General features: G+C 40.0%; 1 protein-coding gene across 1 annotated transcript; it reads left to right on the top strand.

Moving 5' to 3' along the window:
* The first annotated feature begins 1,939 nt into the window (after positions 1-1,939).
* Positions 1,940-21,065, top strand: LOC132370222 (fatty acid desaturase 2-like protein FADS2B). The gene is made up of 8 exons (XM_059929950.1): positions 1,940-2,083; positions 4,871-4,931; positions 7,544-7,620; positions 7,782-7,879; positions 16,207-16,303; positions 18,121-18,200; positions 19,439-19,564; positions 21,005-21,065. Exons 1-8 carry the CDS (start codon positions 1,940-1,942, stop codon positions 21,063-21,065), a joined length of 744 nt encoding a protein of 247 aa, XP_059785933.1.
* The last annotated feature ends 764 nt before the right edge of the window (positions 21,066-21,829 follow it).

The raw sequence follows: 21,829 nt of genomic DNA on the forward strand, positions 1-21,829 counted from the left end.
TCTAAGAGTAGCTTTTAGCCCTGATTCTGATAATGCTCACTGTGCAACCTTGAGTCAGTCACACTTTATCTCTGGCTCTCAGTGTTCTCATCTCTAATAGTAGGAGTTACACCAGATCTCTGCTTTTCTATGACATTCTAGGATTTGGTGACTATGTACTCTGGCCCAGAAGGGGAGAAATGCCTCTGAGCCTTCCAATAAGCCAAATCCTTGTACACAAGCCAGGTTATTTTAGAAAAAACTCATAAGCCCTGACTCAGAGCCTGTTTTCCTTTAACACAGAGGTTTTATATTGAATTGGAAGATACTTAGAACTACCAGCTTATCTATGCTGTTTCCAGTTGAGCAAACTGAGGCTTAAATAGATTAGATAATACAGAGTTGGATCTGGATTTATATGAGAAATAGGTCTGTCCCCAAAATGACTAGAATGAATAATATATTGTCATTTTATGTGACATGTTCCATTTAATCAGAAAATATATATATATTCCTGGTTATCTGGTTCTCCAGCCTACAGTGACTTGGAAGTGGCCAACTAATAAGAGAGTGAAGGGATTGCTGGGGCCAGGCCTACAGAGAGCAGTAAGCAGAAACCACTGACAGCAGATGATTAGGGAGGCAGGTGGGAACTCCCAGGAGATGAGAGCCTGCAAGTGCCAGGTTCAGAACTAACCCCTTTAGGCAACTGTCTCATGTAATTCTCACGACGTGGGGATGAGAGAACCCCTATTTTACAGCCAAGACTGATGTTCAAAGGGGTTATTAGCTATTTAAGCCAATGTCCATAAGCTGGTTAAGTGAGAGAAATCATTGCACAGTATTCAATGGTACAGGATTCAGAGCTTCTCAATCCTGGTTGTCATCCGAAGAGCTTTTAGAAAACACTGTTGCCCAGGCACCATCTCTAGATTTTCTGATTTAAGTCCTTTGTGGTGGGGTCTGGATGTCAGCATGGTTTTGAAAGCCCCCAGGTGATTCTGACCTACATCCAGGATAGAGAACAGCCCTGCCTTCAGTGGAAACTCAGCCACTCGTTAGCTGAGTCACTTTGAAGAACTTAATGTCTATGAATCTCAGTTTCTCCAACTGTAAAATGGAGATAGGTGAGGGCTTCAACCCGTTATTGGTATTATATGTAATATTTGCGCCACGCTTAACACACAGCCTGCCATATGGAAAATGCTCAATAATTGTCAGCTGTTATTAACATTAGGAACAGTCTTTCCATAATCAAGATGAAGATCCAGAATCATTATGAAAAATGTTTACCTGTGATATTATTAAGAAGCTAGGGACGTAGACCATACATCATAGCATCATTAAGTTGGAAGATACTTGGAATCACCAAATTTTCTTATCTACTCTCTTTCCAGTTGAGCAAACAACCTAATCAGAGATGATATGAGCTTGGCATCAACTAAAATATGTTTATTCTCATTTATATTTAATGAGAGCACTGAAGCTTGAACATGCAATGATCTGAAGCAAGCCCCCGTAAGAGATGACTTCAGATCCACAACTCTTTAAAACATTCATTGAAATAGGATTCCTCGGGCCATTTTTTTTGCCAGAACTAATTAAAGTCTTAGAGCTGAGGTTTCTTTATTTGTAAAAGAAGAATAATACTTTCTGCCTTACCTACCTTCATAATTTTTTAAAAATGAGGATCAAAAAAAAGGAGGATGGAAAAACATTTCATTTCAACAGGTTTTTATTCTTTTTCATTATCAGGAGTTGTTTTAGCCTGAATTTGTGTTCCTGGATCAGATTAATTATTTGTTCATAGGCTTTGAGAGCCTCTGTCCAATGAATCATTCTGTGACTCAGCAGTGGGGGTCAAGTTCGAGAAGTTAATATCTTATTTTAACTTTGAGGATGCAGGCAGAAAACTCTGATAGTGAAGGATATTTCAGGAGAGAAATCTTGCAACTAACAAATGCTCTCTTCTCCTCAGGGCCTATCAACAAACTGGTGGAATTACTGGCACTTCCAACATCATGTAAAACCAAACATCTACCCCAAAGACCCAGACATTGATATAGGTCCACTTTTTGTTATTGGAGATTCGCAACCTGTCAAGGTACGTTTAAAAATCCTGGGCACTGGAGAATTTTCCTGGAAGCGGTTCTTGGAAAGGTCTACAACCTTGTCTTGGGGAGATCAGGCTGGAGGTTCCCATTCAAGCTTGTTTTCAGAGCATCTCTTCTTTTAAGTCCAGGATACAGATTTGAAATAACTGCATCTGGGGTTGTAAGAATAGAAGAAGATGTGGAGTGCATGACTCCATGACCTTAAAGGTCACTCAGTCCAACTCACTCACTCATAGAAGACACGCCGGTACATTCAACGAGCGCTAAATCACAAACGTCTAAATATCTAGTTATGTCAACTAACTCTAGCTCTGTTAGAAGAAACTAAGCTGTTATTTTTAATTCAGGTTCATTTTGGTTCATTTATACACGAACCACAGCTCAAATGCCTCGTAAGACACTTAGTGATGTCTTACCTCTAATTCAGACTTCTTAAGCCACAGACAAAGGAAGGGAAAACTCCAGAATGTCTCAGCTATTGACTTTTTTTAACCTCAACTTAAAATCATCACTTAAAGGATTATTACCAAGTTTTTTAGAAGGGAGTCTTCTTTCAACATAGGTGGTATAAGGATAACCACAGAAAGGTATATCTCCTCAAGGGGAAATGATGGATCCTGAGAGTCAGGTGCTTAGGAAGAGGCTGCTACCTCCTTCTGGAAGAACTTTAGGAGTTTAAAAAAAAAGAGTGTAGCTTTGTCAGTTGCTGCCTGCACTTTGTGGTACATAAACCAAAATTACACAACTTTCTGAAAATAGATTTTCCCAGTTTTGGAAGACTCAACTTTCTCCAGTTAGGAAACAAATTCTCTTGCCTATATATATATATATTTTTTCACTATTTATTTATTTATTTATTTTGGCTGTGTTGGGTCTTCGTTCCTGTGCGAGGGCTTTCTCTAGTTGTGGCGAGCGGGGGCCACTCTTCATCGCGGTGCGCGGGCCTCTCACTGTCGCGGCCTCTCTTGTTGCGGAGCACAAGCTCCAGACGTGCAGGCTCAGTAGTTGTGGCTCACGGGCCTAGTTGCTCTGCGGCATGTGGGATCTTCCCAAACCAGGGTTCGAACCCATGTCCCCTGCATTGGCAGGCAGATTCTCAACCACTGCGCCACCAGGGAAGCCCCTCTTGCCTATATTTAAAGAACAAGAAATCCTTGACTGTAGTCTTGAATCAGTTGCTGTTGACAATGGCTCCACAAACAAGTTAGACCTCTCTGATGTTTGTGGACTCCTAGGCTCATCACTAAACTTATGACATCTTGATTTCTCTAATCTTCCCACCCCACAGTAATGGCGATTTGTCTCAGTGGAGTTCAAGAGGCAGCGTGACCCCCTCCAGAAGTGTCTTCTTTAGAACTATATCCAGTACACATGCCGCTTCTTCACAGATGATGGAGGTCACCTCTTCAAGTTTTACAGCTACTCTTGAGACATATCCCTAGAACCTTAGGCTTCTGTATACTATAGTTTCAAAGCGACTGTACAAGACATTACTTAAAATTATTTACACTCTAAAATTCAGTTGTTTTGCATCAAAAATTGTTCTGATAAGCCCTAAACGTTTCTGTTCTTCCCATTTTACTGTCAATCCTTCTACCACTTTCTTCAAACATTCATTCCTTCGACAAGCATTAATTAAATCTACGTGCCAGGTCCTGTGTTCATATTTTGGTAAAGTTAGAATTCTCCTTTGGAGTGATACTCAAAACCAATCCTTCACCTATGTTTGCCAGCTCTCAAAATTTTCCCACCCACCCCCTCTTCCATGTTTCCTACTACTTAAATATCTAGAAACTTGGGAGTAACTGTAAATATCTATTATTACTTTATCACTAGGACATTTCTTTTTATTTATGACAGTAAGAGAAGGAAGGATCAAATCTACTATCCAAATAAGAGAAGAAATCTATTTGTAGAAGGGAAGGTGTCAAAAGAATGGGAAAAACAAAAATCAAACACTGCCCATAGTGTTGTAACTCAGTGATACATAGTAAAACTATAGAGGAGATGTGAAATATCATTCATTCATTCATTCCTTCAGTTAAACATTTATTAATTGTCTGCTAGGTAATGGAGATATACTATTACTTCTATGCCTCCTCTCAGGATATTTGTTGTCTTTGTGCATTCGGCACAGACTAAATTAACTAAAAAGACCCCTAGAAAATGTCTCAAATTCCCAGTAGTAAGATTATATATAATATCATTATGCCTTAAAAATAGTAAATCACAGCATGAGATCCATGATGGAAACACAAAGGAGGAAAGATGAAGCAGATATTAGGGGTCATGCCTGTATCTTTTATCACTTGACCATTCAGTAAATATCTGTTGAATGGATGAATGGAGATGGAGACTGAGCTTCAAGCAGAATACTAAGCACGTAGGTTGAAAAAGAGCTCAGAAAACTTATCAGAAATATTTCTTTTTAATCATCATTCCAATCCACATAAGGACAAAAATTTCAAAATGGCTTCCATGGGCATAATAAAAGTAATAAAAGATCACAATCCCCGTAGTCAAATGGAACAAACCACGCAAGCAAGAACTGCCCATATTTAAATAAAGCCAAAAGACACCACAGTATCTCCTCCCACTCCAGTTCTGGTTCTTCTAGTGCCTCAAGTTTGACAGTCAATGAATTCTGACCAGATGGCTCTTTCTATAGAGATTTTACAAACACACACACACACCTCACACACACACACACGACCTTGAGTATAATGACAAGAAGTTTATATTGTCTCTTATTTGAGTTTTATTCTCTCTTCATTCAGTATGGCAAGAAGAAAATAAAATACATCGACTACAAGAAGCAGCATCTGTACTTCTACATGTGTGAGTCACCTGGCAGCCACATTCCTTATCATCCCATTTCCCTGAAGCAAACAGTTGTCAAGCCAAAAGCCATGACTGAAATCCTCCGACAGAGAGACCAGCTCATGTCTTATTGTGACCGAGAAAAAGCAGCATGTTTTATTTCATACTTACTAGGGTGAAAATCTGAAAAGGAAAACAGGAAAGCAAACAGGCATTCTTAATGGGCATCTCATCACTCTGGGTACTGGGCAGGGAAGGAGATGCTGCAAGAAGGATGGAAGGCAGGATGCCCATCAAGGGGTCTGGCATCTGGGACTCTCATCCTGGAAAGACTAAATACCTCTCAAGAAGAAAAGGATGGTGGTATTTGGGTAGGGAGGAGAGACAGGAAAACAATGCTCAAGCACTGACAATAGGATGCCAGAAAAAGTAGAGTCTCATGAATAAAAGTCACCTATAGAGTTTCTGTGTGGAAGAAAGCTAGCTGTTCCCATGGCTTACATACAGTTGTAGAAGATATTTTAGTGGATATATATATATGAAACAAGTAAAACAGGTCTGAATGGGGGTCTAGGCTTAAGAGAAAATAGGGTAGCTGAATAATGCTAATACCAATAAAAAAGCATCAGAAGGAAAAATGCTTTGCTCTTGACCAAGTCAAACTCATGATAGCTCACAAAGAAAGGTTTAGTGGGATCCCAAAATATGCTTATCTAAAATATGCTTATACATTTGGAAAATAAAACCTTTGGAAAGGTTCCAAACATTTTCTATAGATCAGTGGTTCTCACCTAGGAGCAATGTTGCTCCCAATGGGACATTTGACAGTCTAGATACATTTTTGGTTATCATAGCAAAGGGGCAGGGATGGTACTGGCATCCAGGGGGCAGAAGCCAGGGATGCTATGAAATATCTTACAATTCTCAGGACATTTATCTGGCCCTAAAATGCCAACAGTGTTAAGACTGAGAAACCCTGTTGCAGATGATCGGATTTGCCCAAATGTTGGCCACCAGTGGTCATCTGTAACACGCCTGACCAGGATGGCCTGTGGGCCCATTTTCTGAGATATGGGGATCAATTACCACTGCTGCCCTTCCACTGCTAGAATTCTGCAAACCGATCCTAAGGCAGTCCTTCTCTTGCATGACCAAAATGAGGAATGAGGACATTGGTGTCCCATTCTGAAAGGTAACCGATCCCCAGCCCAGATAAATGTATATTCACATAAGAAAAAGCTGTTGGAGTTTCTTTTCTGAACTCTCCTCCCCTGTCTGTGGTGCTACAATACACCCTTAGCTTCCGAGGAATGAATAAATGGTGTAGATTCACTGCAGAATCCAGATTACAAACCACACTATCCTCAGGAGCTGTTTCATTGTGTCCTTTCCCTTCATATGCCTTCAACTTAGTATCTCAGGTACAAGTGAGTCATGCTCAAACTGTCAAAGAGAAACTGGGTTGGACGTTTGGTAAAAGTGGCAAGACAGATTTGATTCAGGTTTCTGTAGTAGGGGAAAGGGACTTCAGTATAAACTGACCTTAACTCTGCTGAAACAAAAGTGGGAGACTTCTTAAACACTGGGACATGCTAAAGGAAATTACTGAAAGAGGTTAAAGTGAGAGGAAGCTGGTCATGGGCCATGTGTGTCTGCTAACTGGTGCTTATCAAAGTCAGGCTCCTACCCTCCCAGAGACTGGGGTACAGGGCCCAATTCTCAATGATTACACTTCAAAGGGACGACTCCCAGGTCCTTGAGAAAGACATCTCTGGGTTAGGGAAGAACCATCTCAAAGGGACAGAGAAAGGACTTCATAATTGTAAGTTTTCTAATAAATGATCTAAGGAAACAGAGATCAGAGGCCTATAGTCAGGTTTTGGCTTGAACAAACAGTAAGTTCTTTGGATAGACTTGAACTTTCTCAGGCAGGAACTTTAAGGGGGCTGGGGTCATCCCAGGGGCATGGCCTTGAGCTATTCTTAGAAACTATGCTAGCATTTGTGAAAGTCCCTTAGTATGTAGGGTGGACAAAATCATTTGTGCTGACAGTTTGCAGAGTTTGAATGTTTACGGGCCCACTTTGAAGCCTAGTCAAGAAAGGGGCTCAGAGGATCTGACTAAAGTTTGGTCAAGGAGAGAGTTGTCAAAATCCAAAGGGTCTCCATAAGACTCTTACATGCTCCAGGCAGCCTCACTGGTCCTGGGGGAAAAGCAGGTAAATAACTATGTGGCCAGGAACTGAGTACACCTGCTCTATTTCTGCCACCTCGACATACTGTGATAGGGCCCAGTGCTAAGGATCGTGAAGGACTGAAGGATTCCATGGACCTTGAGAAAACTTGAAAGCTCACAGCAGAAGCCCTTCCAGGATGCCTTCATCAAGAATGACTCAAATCTTCAAAGCTTCCCTAGTCTCCTGAAGGGAGCTGGAACCAAAGTCCTGGTTCAGCCTCAGAGACTCTAAAGCCCAGTGGAGTCCAGGATGTGGTCGTGGATCTCCACCTTGCATCCCTTCTCAGGGGTTAACATTCCAGGGGTGGCATGTTAAGGAGATCGACCCCTGCTGGTTTCCAAGGGAATCACATTCTGTTCATTTGTTCACCATCTTTTTAAAAATTGTTCTTCAGTTGGGCTCCCCCTCCTCATGCCTGTGTATTTCAATGGGCAATCCATGCAAGTGATGTACCTCCAAAGGTATTGGGAGGTGAGTAACTTGCCTCCTTCTCTAAAACTAGATCAGGCTGGTAGAAAAGGGGAAATGAAAATGCTTGGTCCCTTCCAGATGTAGCTTCCTTGAGTAATAGGATATAAGATTTAGCCAGTTTTATTTCCAAGAGCCTAACTTTCAAGCACTTCTTTCTGCAGGACATTGCCTGGGTCAGCAGGTTTTACATCCGCTATTTCATCACATTTGGCCCTTTCTATGGAATCTTCGGAACCATGGTGCTCATATATTTAGTCAAGTAAGAAAGCAAGAATATTCTCTTATTCTCATTACCTAGATGGCCCTTTACCTTCCTTATCTGAGCTATTTATGATTAGCAATGATTAGCAGATTATGACACCATGCCCTGTTCTCTCGTAACTGAGACGTTTCCAAGAAAATGTGGGAAAAAATAGCTGAAATAGGTGAATAAGAAGAGTTCCTTGGAAAATGAATTTGCCCAAACTTGCCTTTTTTTCCACTTGCTTAATTCCCCATTGCAGTACAGTCATCCCTCAGTATCTGTGGGGGATTTGTTTCTGGATCCACCACAGTTACCAAAATCCAGAGATATTCAAGTCCCAGAGTCAGCTATCTGTATCTGTGGTTCCGCATCTGTGGATTCAACCAACTGCAGATCATGCAGTATTGTATGTATTTACTGAAAAAATTACTGAAAAATTACTGAAAAAAAAATTACTGAAAAAATCCACATTTAAGTGGGCATGCATGTTGCTCAAAGGTCAACTGGGTTCCAGCAATCCCCAAGTCCTTAAAAATTGTAATCCAACAATTCCCAAAGCCCAAATGACTTCAGACTGAAAAACCCTCTTCAAATCCCCAATTTATTCCTCCCTCATTCTTTCACATTATTATTCTAAATCCTACATAACAATAAAAATAATGGTAGCTACTATGCATCAGGCAATTTGCTAAAGGATTTATATGCATTATCTTATTTGATGTGATTATACTTACAAAACCCTGTAATGTAGATAGTATCAGCTTCATTTTTCTCTTTTATATATTTTCAAATCTTTTACTTTAATGATGACCAATGATGTATTCATAATTATACATATTTCAGAAAACCAAGGTTGTGTGTAACAAGAAATGTTGGGTGTTTCTTTGTTTCCAAGGGCTAAGTGGGGACTCCGGAGTCAGACTTGTCTGTGTTCCAGGCTCTACCACATGTTAGCTGTATGACCTTAGTTAATTTCTCTACACTTTGGCTTTTTTTTTTTTTTTTTTTTTTCATGTAATGTCTGAAACATTTATATTAACATATTTCCATACAAATAACCCAATGAAAGTTTAGTATTAGTTGTTTTGTTTGTTTTTTTATACTGCAGGTTCTTATTAGGCATCAGTTTTATACACATCAGTGTATACATGTCAATCCCAATCGCCCAATTCAGCACCCCACCATCCCCACCCCACCGCAGTTTTCCCCCCTTGGTGTCCATATGTCCATTCTCTACATCTGTGTCTCAACTTCTGCCCTGCAAACTGGCTCATCTGTACCATTCTTCTAGGTTCCGCATACATGCATTAATATACGATATTTGTTTTTCTCTTTCTGACTTACTTCACTCTGTATGACAGTCTCTAGATCCATCCACGTCTCAACAAATGACTCAATTTCGTTCCTTTTTATGGCTGAATAATATTCCATTGTATATATGTACCACATCTTCTTTATCCATTCGTCTGTTGATGGGCATTTAGGTTGCTTCCATGACCTGGCTATTGTAAATAGTGCTGCAATGAACATTCGGGTGCATGTGTCTTTTTGAATTACGGTTTTCTCTGGGTATATGCCCAGTAGTGGGATTGCTGGGTCATATGGTAATTCTATTTTTAGTTTTTTAAGGAACCTCCATATTGTTCTCCATAGTGGCTGTATCAATTTACATTCCCACCAACAGTGCAAGAGGGTTCCCTTTTCACCACACCCTCTCCAGCATTTGTTGTTTGTAGATTTTCTGATGATGCCCATTCTAACAGGAGTGAGGCGATACCTCATTGTAGTTTTGATTTGCATTTCTCTAATAATTAGTGATGTTGAGCATCTTTTCATGTGCTTTGTGGCCATCTGTATGTCTTCTTTGGAGAAATGTCTATTTAGGTCTTCTGCCCATTTTTGGATTGGGGTGTTTGTTTCTTTGATATTGAGCTGAATGAGCTGTTTATATATTTTGGAGATTAATCCTTTATCCGTTGATTCATTTGCAAATATTTTCTCCCATTCTGAGGGTCGTCTTTTCGTCTTGTTTATGGTTTCCTTTGCTGTGCAAAAGCTTTGAAGTTTCATTAGGTCCCACTTGTTTATTTTTGTTTTTATTTCCATTACTCTAGGAGGTGGATCAAAAAAGATCTTGCTGTGATTTATGTCAAAGAGTGTTCTTCCTATGTTTTCCTCTAAGAGTTTTATAGTGTCCAGTCTTATATTTAGGTCTCTAATCCATTTTGAGTTTATTTTTGTGTATGGTGTTAGAGAGTATTCTAATTTCATTCTTTTACATGTAACTGTCCAGTTTTCCCAGCACCACTTATTGAAGAGACTGTCTTTTCTCCATTGTATATCTTTGCCTCCTTTGTCATAGATTAGTTGACCATAGGTGCGTGGGTTAATGTCTGGGCTTTCTATCTTGTTCCATTGATCTATGTTTCTGTTTTTGTGCCAGTACCATATTGTCTTGATTACTGTAGCTTTGTAGTATACTCTGAAGTCAGGGAGTCTGATTCCTCCAGCTCCATTTTTTTGCCTCAAGACTGCTTTGCCTATTTGGGGTCTTTTGTGTCTCCATACAAATTTTAAGATGATTTGTTCTAGCTCTGTAAAAAATGCCATTGGTAATTTGATAGGGATTGCATTGAATCTGTAGATTGCTTTGGGTAGTATACTCATTTTCACAATGTTGATTCTTCCAATCCAAGAACATGGTATATCTCTCCATCTGCTGGTATCATCTTTAATTTCTTTCATCAGTGTCTTATAGTTTTCTGCATACAGGTCTTTTGTCTCCCTAGGTAGGTTTATTCCTAGGTATTTTATTCTTTTTGTTGCAATGGTAAATGGGAGTGTTTCCATAATTTCTCTTTCAGATTTTTCATCATTAGTGTATAGGAATGCAAGAGATTTCTGTGCATTAATTTTGTATCCTGCAACTTTACCATATTCATTAATTAGCTCTAGCAGTTTTCTGGTGGCAGTTTTAGGATTCTCTATGTGTAGTATCATGTCATCCGCAAACAGTGACAGTTTTACTTCTTCTTTTCCAATTTGTATTCCTTTTATTTCTTTTTCTTCTCTGATTGCCGTGGCTAGGACTTCCAAAACTATGTTGAATAATAGTGGTGAGAGTGGACATCCTTGTCTCGTTCCTGATCTTAGAGGAAATGCTTTCACTTTTTCACCATTGAGAATGATGTTTGCTGTGGGTTTGTCATATATGGCCTTTATTATGTTGAGGTAGGTTCCCTCTATGCCCACTTTCTGGAGAGTTTTTATCAGAAATGGGTGTTGAATTTTGTCAAAAGCTTTTTCTGCATCTATTGAGATGATCATATGGTTTTTATTCTTCAATTTGTTAATATGGTGTATCACATTGATTGATTTGCGTATATTGAAGAATCCTTGCATCCCTGGGATAAATCCCACTTGATCGTGGTGTATGATCCTTTTAATGTGTTGTTGGATTCTGTTTGCTAGTATTTTGTTGAGGATTTTTGCATCTATATTCATCAGTGATATTGGTCTGTAATTTTCTTTTTTTGTAGTGTCTTTGTCTGGTTTTGGTATCAGGGTGATGGTGGCCTCATAGAATGAGTTTGGGAGTGTTCCTTCCTCTGCAATTTTTTGGAAGAGTTTGAGAAGGATGGGTGTTAGCTCTTCTCTAAATGTTTGATAGAATTCACCTGTGAAGCCATCTGGTCCTGGACTTTTGTTTGTTGGAAGATTTTTAATCACAGTTTCAATTTCATTACTTGTGATTGGTCTGTTCATATTTTCTATTTCTTCCTGGTTCAGTCTTGGAAGGTTATACCTTTCTAAGAATTTGTCCATTTCTTCCAGGTTGTCCATTTTATTGGCATAAAGTTGCTTGTAGTAGCCTCTTAGGATGCTTTGTATTTCTGCAGTGTCTGTTGTAACTTCTCCTTTTTCATTTCTGATTTTATTGATTTGAGTCCTCTCCCTCTTTTTCTTGATGAGTCTGGCTAATGGCTTATCAATTTTGTTTATCTTCTCAAAGAACCAACTTTTAGTTTTATTGATCTTTGCTATTGTTTTCTTTGTTTCTATTTCATTTATTTCTGCTCTGATCTTTATGATTTCTTTCCTTCTGCTAACTTTGGGTTTTGTTTGTTCTTCTTTCTCTAGTTTCTTTAAGTGTAAGGTTAGATTGTTTACTTGAGCTTTTTCTTGTTTCTTTAGGTAGGCTTGTATAGCTATAAACTTCCCTCTTAGAACTGCTTTTGCTGCATCCCATAGGTTTTGGGTCGTCGTGTTTTCATTGTCATTTGTCTCTAGGTATTTTTTGATTTCCTCTTTGATTTCTTCAGTGATCTCTTGGTTATTTAGTAACGTATTGTTTAGCCTCCATGTGTTTGCCCTTTTTACGTTTTTTTCCCTGTAATTCATTTCTAATCTCATAGCGTTGTGGTCAGAAAAGATGCTTGATATGATTTCAATTTTCTTAAATTTACTGAGGCTTGATTTGTGACCCAAGATGTGATCTATCTTGGAGAATGTTCCGTGCGCACTTGAGAAGAACGTGTAATCTGCTGTTTTTGGATGGAATGTCCGATATATATCAATTAAATCTATCTGATCTATTGTGTCATTTAAAGCTTCTGTTTCCTTATTTATTTTCATTTTGGATGATCTGTCCATTGGTGTAAGTGAGGTGTTAAAGTCCCCCACTATTATTGTGTTACTGTCGATTTCCTCTTTTATAGCTGTTAGCAGTTGCCTTATGTATTGAGGTGCTCCTATGTTGCGTGCATATATATTTATAATTGTTATATCTTCTTCTTGGATTGATCCCTGGATCATTATGTAGTGTCCTTCCTTGTCTCTTGTAACATTCTTTATTTTAAAGTCTATTTTATCTGATATGAGTATAGCTACTCCAGCTTTCTTTTGATTTCCATTTGCATGGAATATCTTTTTCCATCCCCTCACTTTCAGTCTGTATGTGTCCCTAGGTCTAAAGTGGGTCTCTTGTAGACAGCATATATATGGGTCTTGTTTTTGTATCCATTCAGCCAGTCTATGTCTTTTAGTTGGGGCATTTAATCCATTCACGTTTAAGGTAATAATCGATATGTATGTTCCTATGACCATTTTCTTAATTGTTTTGGGTTTGTTTTTGTAGGTCCTTTTCTTCTCTTGTGTTTCCCACTTAGAGAAGTTCCTTTAGCATTTGTTGTAGAGCTGGTTTGGTGGTGCTGAATTCTCTTAGCTTTTGCTTGTCTGTAAAGCTTTTGATTTCTCCATCAAATCTAAATGAGATCCTTGCCGGGTAGAGTAATCTTGGTTGTAGGTTCTTCCCTTTCATCACTTTAAGTATATCATGCCACTCCCTTCTGGCTTGCAGAGTTTCTGCTGAGAAATCAGCTGTTAACCTTATGGGAGTTCCCTTGTATGTTATTTGTCGTTTTTCCCTTGCTGCTTTCAATAATTTTTCTTTGTCTTTAATTTTTGCCACTTTGATTACTATGTGTCTCGGCGTGTTTCTCCTTGGGTTTATCCTGTATGGGACTCTCTGCGCTTCCTGGACTTGGGTGGCTATTTCCTTTCCCATGTTAGGGAAGTTTTTGACTATAATCTCTTCAAATATTTTCTCTGGTCCTTTCTCTCTCTCTTCTCCTTCTGGGACCCCTATAATGCGAATGTTGTTGCGTTTAATGTTGTCCCAGAGGTCTCTTAGGCTGTCTTCATTTCTTTTCATTCTTTTTTCTTTAGTCTGTTCCACAGCAGTGAATTCCATCATTCTGTCTTCCAGGTCACTTATCCGTTCTTCTGCCTCAGTTATTCTGCTATTGATTCCTTCTAGTGTAGTTTTCATTTCAGTTATTGTATTGGTCATCTCTGTTTGTTTGTTCTTTAATTCTTCTAGGTCTTTGTTAATCATTTCTTGCATCTTCTCAATCTTTGCCTCCATTCTTATTCCGAGGTCCTGGATCATCTTCACTATCATTATTCTGAATTCTTTTTCTGGAAGGTTGCCTATCTCCACTTCATTTAGTTGTTTTTCTGGGGATTTTTCTTGTTCCTTCATCTGGTACATAGCCCTCTGCCTTTTCATCTTCTCTATCTTTCTGTAACTGTGGTTTTTGGTCCACAGGCTGCAGGATTATAGTTTTTCTTGCTTCTGTTGTCTGCCCTCTGGTGGTTGAGGCTATCTAAGAGGCTTGATGGGAGGCTCTGGTGGTGGGTAGAGCTGACTGTTGCTGTGGCGGTCAGAGCTCAGTAAAACCTTAATCCACTTGACTGTTGATGGGTGGGACTGGGTTCCCTCCCTGTTGCTGTGGCGGTCAGAGCTCAGTAAAACCTTAATCCACTTGACTGTTGATGGGTGGGGCTGGGTTCCCTCCCTGTTGGCTGTTTTGCCTGAGGCAACCCAACACTGGAGCCTACCCGTGCTCTTTGGTGGGGTTAATGGCAGACTCTGGGAGGGCTCACACCAAGGAGCACTTCCCAGAACCTCTGCTGCCAGTGTCCTTATCCCCACGGTGAAACAGAGCCACCACTCGCCTCTGCAGGAGACCCCCCAACACCAGCAGGTAGGTCTGGTTCAGTCTCCCCCAGGCTCACTGCTCCTTCCCCTGGGTCCTGATGCACACATTACTTTGTGTGTGCCCTCCAAGAGTGGGATCTCTGTTTCCCCCAGTCCCGTCAAAGTCCTGCAATCCAATTCCCACTAGGCTTCAAAGTCTGATTCTCTAGGAATTCCTCCTCCCGTTGCCTGACCCCCAGGTTGGGAAGCCTGACGTGGGGCTCAGAACCTTTACTCCAGTGGGTGGACTTCTGTGGTATAAGTGTTCGCCAGTCTGTGAGTCACCCACCCAGCAGTTATGGGGTTTGATTTTACTCTGATTGCGCCCCTCCTACCGTCTCACTGTGGCTTCTCCTCTGTCCTTGGACGTGGGGTATCCTCCTTGGTGAAGTCCAGGGTCTTCCTGTCAATGATTGTCCAGCAGCCAGTAGTGATTCTGGTGCTCTCGCAAGAGGGAGTGACAGCACGTCCTTCTACTCCGCCATCTTGGTTAATCTCTACACTTTGGCTTTTACATTTGTAAAGTGGGGCTAGTGACAGTACCTACAACATACGATTGTCGTGAGCATTAATGGGACAGTAAAAAAGATCATAAAGGAAGCCTCAATAAATGTTAACTGTTACATTATTATCATTATCATTATAGTATTATTATTACTATTAGTCACTAAGTATAATGTTTCTATGTTTCTTTTGGATTGGAACAATAGAGCATGCTTATAATTAACTAATAAGTTCATTGTTATCTGTCGTGGTTTATCTGTTGATCTGGTTCTTGGAGAAGTTAGCCATGCTCTTCTGTTTCTTCAGGTATAGTGTGGTAGAAATTCTACTGCTCCTTATTTTGTCTTTAATTGTCTTTCTTCTTTGTGCTTCACCTATCAGTTGCTTTGACATTGGTGAATATGATGTCAAAGTTTATGCATTTCAATATGTCTGTTTTTGACTTTACAGCTTCATTTTTCTGATAAGAGAGCTGAAGCTCAGAGAAATTAAATCACTTGCTGAAGGTTATAGAGCAAATAAGGGCCAGTGGCAGTGCCAGATCAGAACTTGAACCCAGCTCTATCTGATGACAAAGTCCAAGCTGTTAATCACTTTGCATACACCCTTAAAGTTACCTAGGTATCTTTTGAACCTTGCACCAATGCCAGAGCAAGCTTTGGGGGCACATTAGGCTGCAAGGCAGGTCATGTGACTGAATGCTTAGTGTGTCATCTCTAGATGTAAAAGGCCTCCAAAGACTGTCATACAGAATGAAGTCAGAAAGAGAAAAACAAATATCGTATATTAACACATATATGTGGAATCCAGAAAAATGGTATAGATGATCTTATTTGCAAAGCAGAAGTAGAGACACAGACGTAGAGAACAAATGTATGGATACCAAGGGGGAAAGCGGGGGGGGGGGGGGCGGGAGGAGTTGGGAGATTGGGATTGACATATATACACTATTGATACTGTGTATAAAATAGATAACTAATGAGAACCTACTGTATAGCACAGGGAACTCTACTCGATGCTCTGTGGTGACCTAAATGGGAAGGAAATCCAAAAAAGAGGGGATATATGTATACATACAGCTGATTCACTTTGCTGTACAGTAGAAATTAACACAACATTGTAAAGCAACTCTACTCCAATAAAAATTAACTTTAAAATAAAAGAAGAAAACAAATAACCACCATATTATTGGAACCTTTGAGTCCCTGCCATTTCCTTTAATGCTTAGCCAGATCTGCCAGTGGTTGGAACTGAAACTCCCCAAGGAGTGACACTTCCTCCTTCTATTCTCTGAAAGGTTTCTTGAAAGTCCCTGGATTGCATATGTTACCCAGATGAGCCACATACCAACGAAAATGAGCAGAGAGGAGAACAAGGACTGGCTTAGCACTCAGGTAATCTTGGAGTTCCTGGGAAAGCATCCATCAAAGCACCCTGATTTACAGTCTGCTTATGTCAAATAATAATAATTCATACTTATTGAATGCTTGCCAGGGGCCAAGCACTGTCAACTGCTTTGCATGTAACTACATGAGGTACATGCTATATTCCCACTTTATAGATGATAAAATTGAGGCATGAAGACGTTGAGTAATTTGCATAAGACCACACAGCTAATAAGTGGTAGAAGCAGGTTTTAAACTTAGGCAGTTCGATTTCAGAGCTTTTGCTCCAAACCAAGCGTTAGTATAGTCCAAGGGCGAAATCCAGCCCACTCTCTGTTTTTATAAATAAAGTTTTATTGGAACACAGCCATGCTCACACGTTTACATATTATCTATGACAGCTTTCATGCTACAACAGCAGAACTGAGTAGCTGTGATGGAGAATTAAAATATTTACTGTCTGGCACTTTATAGAAAAGGTTTGCTGACCCCTGCCCAACATGAAACAGGTTTTCAATGAATCTGAGACTCCTAGAATTAGAGGATGAATTTTATGACCTAGAAGGACCCTGGAATCCACCTCATTTCATTGTATAGATGAAGAGGCCCAGAGAGGAAACATGGCATGCTCTGCAAGCATGCTGTTAACGATTAACAGAATTGTGACCCATGCAGAATACACCTGCCTCCTAAGCCTTCCACTGGCTGTGCCATGATTAACTGGAGAATCCAGTCATTACACTGCTTCTTTCTCCAAGCTCATTCCCAGATTCAGTGGACCTTCCAGAGAGTAGTGGTTCTCAAACTTCTTGGTCACAGAACCACTTCACACTCTTAAAAGTTATTGAGAACCTCAAAGAGCTTTTGTTTACAGAGGTTATATCCACTGATATTTACTGTATTTGAAATTAACACTGAGAGTTTTAAAATATTTATTAATTAATTTTAAAATAATAAGAATAAAGCCAATGCATATTAACATCAGAGTGACGATGTCATCCCATGTTTAGTAGCCTCTGGAAAAACGCATTCTATAAGCATGAGAGAATGAGAATGAAAAAGGCAAATACTCTCTTAGAAGGATTATGGGAATCGTTTTGACCTTGCAGATTCCCTGAAAGTGTCCTCGGGAAACCCAAGGTGCTCTAAATTACACTTTGAGCAACCACATAGAGCAGCCACAAAAATAACATTCAAAATGGCAACAACGCCAACAAGAACTAAACCTTAGAAAGGCACTGAATAAAATGACATTCGTAAAGGTTCTTAATCTAGGCAGTCTGGAGAAGCCTGTGAACTTCTCCTCAGGATAATGTTTTTAAATGTATAAAATAAAATACCTTAGATTACAAAGGAAATATTTGTATAGAAATGCATTTCTATGCACAGAACCCTTGACTAAAGCCCTTGCATGCCATACTCCTCATTTAGAAGTTCTTTCAGTCTACCCTATGGAAATGGTATTCAAACCCCTGCAATTTCTACCAAAGTCCTACAATCCTACTTCCATCTGCCAAAGTCCTCATTCATGACACCTTAGTCTTCTGTATTTGAGGGCTGAGAGTGACTTAGCTCCCTCAAATCCTACATACTTCTTCATATCTATTGCCTCATATATACTTAGAGAAATGTCTTATTGCCTTTTTAAATTGTAAGCTCCTTGAGACCTGGGACTGTGTATCTTTTTTATCCCTCATGGTTTCTTACACAAAATAGGTACTCAATAAGCACTTGTGGAATGATTGACTGAATAAAAGAACAACTAAACATTTTCTTTGTTTGACATTTGGGCTCATTTATATCTAATGTAAGCTTTTTCTTTGCAGGTCTTGGCCACCTGTAATGCTGAACAGTCCTTTTTCAATGACTGGCTCACTGGGCACTTGAACTTTCAAATCGAGCACCAGTGAGTGAGAGAAACAGTTCATGATAAAGGGCAAGGGCTGTCACTTATAACTGCCCCCCATATAGTCCAGAGCAGAGCCCTAGGCTTGGGATCTAAAAGAGAAAACATGAACCAGAATTCTCTAAAGGCTGCTATTTTTCTATTAACGTCAATGGTAAGGAAGGGAAGAAAGAAATGAAGGAGGTGAAACAATTGTGAGTAAGTGGAGTGAAATCTTGGAAAAGTACCAGGGACTCAGTTTCCAGATTCCTATGGGCTTAGGAATTGGTGATTGTTTTCTTTGCATTTGGTTTGTTGGCAAAAGCCAAGAAAAATCATGGCGATTGGGTAACCAACTTCTGTTGAAACAACTACAATTTAATTTAAATATTTACTTACCTGTATCTTTAGAGCCAATGTTACAAAATAATGAATAATGAAGTGGAGTCCCTGCTGCAATTTCTAGATGGGATCTGGAAATACTTTACCAGTGGGTCAGTTAGGGAGATATGCCTGAAAGAAAGAGAAAATGATAATATTTTGAGAGTCAATTTCTCCAGAATATTCAGGGGAGAGACTTTCCACATTCTCTTTGTCTAAGCCATGTCTATGATAGTCAAAGAAGGAAAGAGACCTTATATTTGTTCAAGGGGTTTTCTCATTCTTTTTCTCATGTTAGTCCTTGAAAATTTCAGCCAAACAAAAGAAGGATTATTATTTATAGTTTATCAAAGAAGAGGTTAAAACCCAAGACAGTTATCTGGCTGATTAGTGAAAACCTTGGATAAAAACCCATCTCTCCTCACTTCTTATTCCTTTCCTGGGACTTTTAGTTATATACCATGATTAGAACTTATTGAATATTCATCTATTCATGGTGCAGAAGTTAGAGAGACAGAGACAAAGATAAAGATGGAGATTAGCAGGGGTGGGGTAGGGGGGTTGATATCTCCAGCTCTCTGGGTCGTTCAAAATGGTAGAAAACCCTATACTTACATTTGATCTGGTCAAAACGAAACCTACTGATGGAGCTAATATGTATTCTCTTAGTTCTGCCTAAACATTTGCCACCCACAGGGCTTGCAGAGGGCTAAGAGATGAGTGCTCCATCAGGTTCCTTAACTTCCCAGAACAAAAGTATCGTGCAAGTTCAAGGTTGGGTCTGCGTGGCTGATATAATTTTATTTTATAATGGGGAAAGAAAACTCTGGGTTTCTCTTTAGGTCTAAGCTTTATATCTCTTCTCTCTGTTTCCCTAGTCTGTTCCCCACAATGCCGTGCCATAATTATCACAAGGTGGCACCTCTGGTGAGGTCACTGTGTGCGAAGCACGGGCTGCAGTATGTGAATAAGCCCTTGTTGAAGGCATTTGGAGACACTGGCAGGTAATGACAGTCTCTCAACTCACAGCTCTCATTTCCCTTCACTGCTGGTCCCCAGACTGTTCACTGGCTTATGCATCATTCACCCAACAATTATTTATTAAGCAACATCCGTATGCCCAGCATGGACGTGAGACTCTACAGGGAACAACAGCGACAACAGAAATGATAATAGTAATTCCTACCATTTACCTACTGCCTTCCAGGTACTTCTTAGTGAAAATGCCTTGTTGTCCTACTAAATTTCAAGCTTCTTATAAACCAGGGTTGTGTATTATTTGTCTTGTATCCCCCAAAGAGCCTTGACATGCTTTAGAACTTAAGTGGTGGGAGGGACTCTCAAATCATCTGGTCCAGGGTTGCAAACTAAGATGTCTGCAGGGTCCAGTGGGACATAAGTGTGTGGATCAGGCAGGGGTGACTGTCCAACACTGGAGAGACCTGAAGGAACTGCAAATCCATACTCATCCTGAAGCATTCATAGTTCCTTAGAGAACATTGTGCTGGTCAAATTAACAGCCAGTGACCTTGGTCGAATAATTTTTTCTTTGGGGATTAGGAAAAAGAAAAAAAAGCAGTATCTTAAATACGCCAGCAAGGCCAGGCCTGGTCTGATCTGATCCCTGAATAGTGTTCCATTTTCAGGCTTTCTACCACTGCCCTCCTTCTTTTCTGCCCTCCAGATATCTAGCCTCCCTTCAGTTGCTACATAACTCCCTGCCCCTTGCCATATCATAGCCTTGGTCATCTTTTCTTCCACCTAGAATATTCTTCCAACCTGCCACCTCCCCTCCTGTCACCTTGTCAATTTCCATTCACTCTCCAAAGCTCACCTCAAAGGTCTTTTCCTCATCTTAGTCTTCCCTTGCCCCCAAGACTAAACCTGTCACTTGTTCTTACAGCACCTGGTTCTCTTCATTTCTGACCTTTATCACAATCATGATTAAATACCATATTGGGTAATAAACTATGTAATATGTGTCTCCCAAGCTAGACCAGAAACTCCATGTGGACAAGACTCACATCTCTCCTATTCATTGCGGTATCACCAGAGCCTAGAAAAATATCTTTCACGTTATAAAATAGGAAGGGTAAGTGGGTACAGGATGGGTTGGCTTACAGGTATATGCTTTATCTTACAGAGATTCAAGGAGCTTTTTCTTTTAATACTAGAGAAAAGGATAAGTGATGCTTTGGAGTACAGAAGAGAATAAAATGAAAGAAAAACTCAATCTCCTTCATATAGAAACGGTGAACTCACCTTCTAAAAAATAATTCAGTGTATCTGACTCCCTCCACTGGGCAAGAAAGAAAGACACCTTTCAGATACAGCTGAAGATGACAATGTTGCCCTGAATTAAGCAAAAGAGCAAATGTTCCATGAAGTAGCTCCTTTGACATGACAGTCTCACCTACTGATGATTTTGTTTGCTCCTCCCACAGAGCCTTGAAGAAATCTGCAGCCCTCTGGATGGATGCTTATTACACCCATCCAGAAACATGATGCATATGGGCATGTGTTAAAGAGAAAACCATAAGCCCAAGAAGTGTCACTTGTGCTAAAGCCCATGATACCAAACCTCTACAATATCTGACTTAACTGCAGTTTCAACCTTCCCCAGAAATGTAATCTTAATTAACTAGTGTGGAATTTTCTGCAAATGAGGGTGTCTGGCCTAAAAATACTTTGCTAATGGCTTCCTTGCCCCTCCCTTCTTCCTATAAAAACTTTCCATTTGTATAACCCCTCAGAGCCTCCTTCCTTTACTCACTGGGATACTGTCCAATTCATGAATCATTGAATAAAGCTAATTAAATCTTCCAGTTTCCCTGGTTGAATTTTTGTTCTTTAACAGCTTATTCAATAAGATTCTCAGAGGAGAAGAACCAAGGCCTGTTACTTTCACAACTTCCCAGATCACTGAGCGCTGAGTTAGAATTTAGACGGTCAATCCTGCAGATCATTTCTGCCCTCTGCTCTCTGGCCACATGAATAAAGATGGCTTAATTGGCCAGACTTCTGTCTCTTTAAACTAAGTGACTCGTGAGAGTTACGTTACAGCTCTACCTGAAATTCTTCAATGGATTCCCATGGTTCTTGGAATAAAGATGAAACTTGGTGGTTGCCAACAGACTACCAGCATTGGCCCTCCCCCATGCACCCTGCCCCACCTTGTACCACTTGCTCCCTCTGCTTTAGCCCCAGTGGCTTCTTTCAAGTCTCACACACTCTTCTGCTTCAGGGTCTTTGCTCCTGAATCCAGTGTC

The sequence above is a fragment of the Balaenoptera ricei genome, chromosome 8 (genome assembly GCF_028023285.1).
Source record: "Balaenoptera ricei isolate mBalRic1 chromosome 8, mBalRic1.hap2, whole genome shotgun sequence".
NCBI lineage: Eukaryota > Metazoa > Chordata > Mammalia > Artiodactyla > Balaenopteridae > Balaenoptera > Balaenoptera ricei.

Excerpts from the sequence above, each read along its gene's own strand:
- LOC132370222 (XM_059929950.1), top strand. The coding sequence starts at position 1,940 with ATGCTCTCTTCTCCTCAGGGCCTATCAACAAACTGGTGGAATTACTGG. Across the intron at positions 18,201-19,438 it reads AACTTTCAAATCGAGCACCA|TCTGTTCCCCACAATGCCGT; the intron begins GTGAGTGAGAGA and ends CTGTTTCCCTAG. Across the intron at positions 19,565-21,004 it reads GCATTTGGAGACACTGGCAG|AGCCTTGAAGAAATCTGCAG; the intron begins GTAATGACAGTC and ends CTCCTCCCACAG.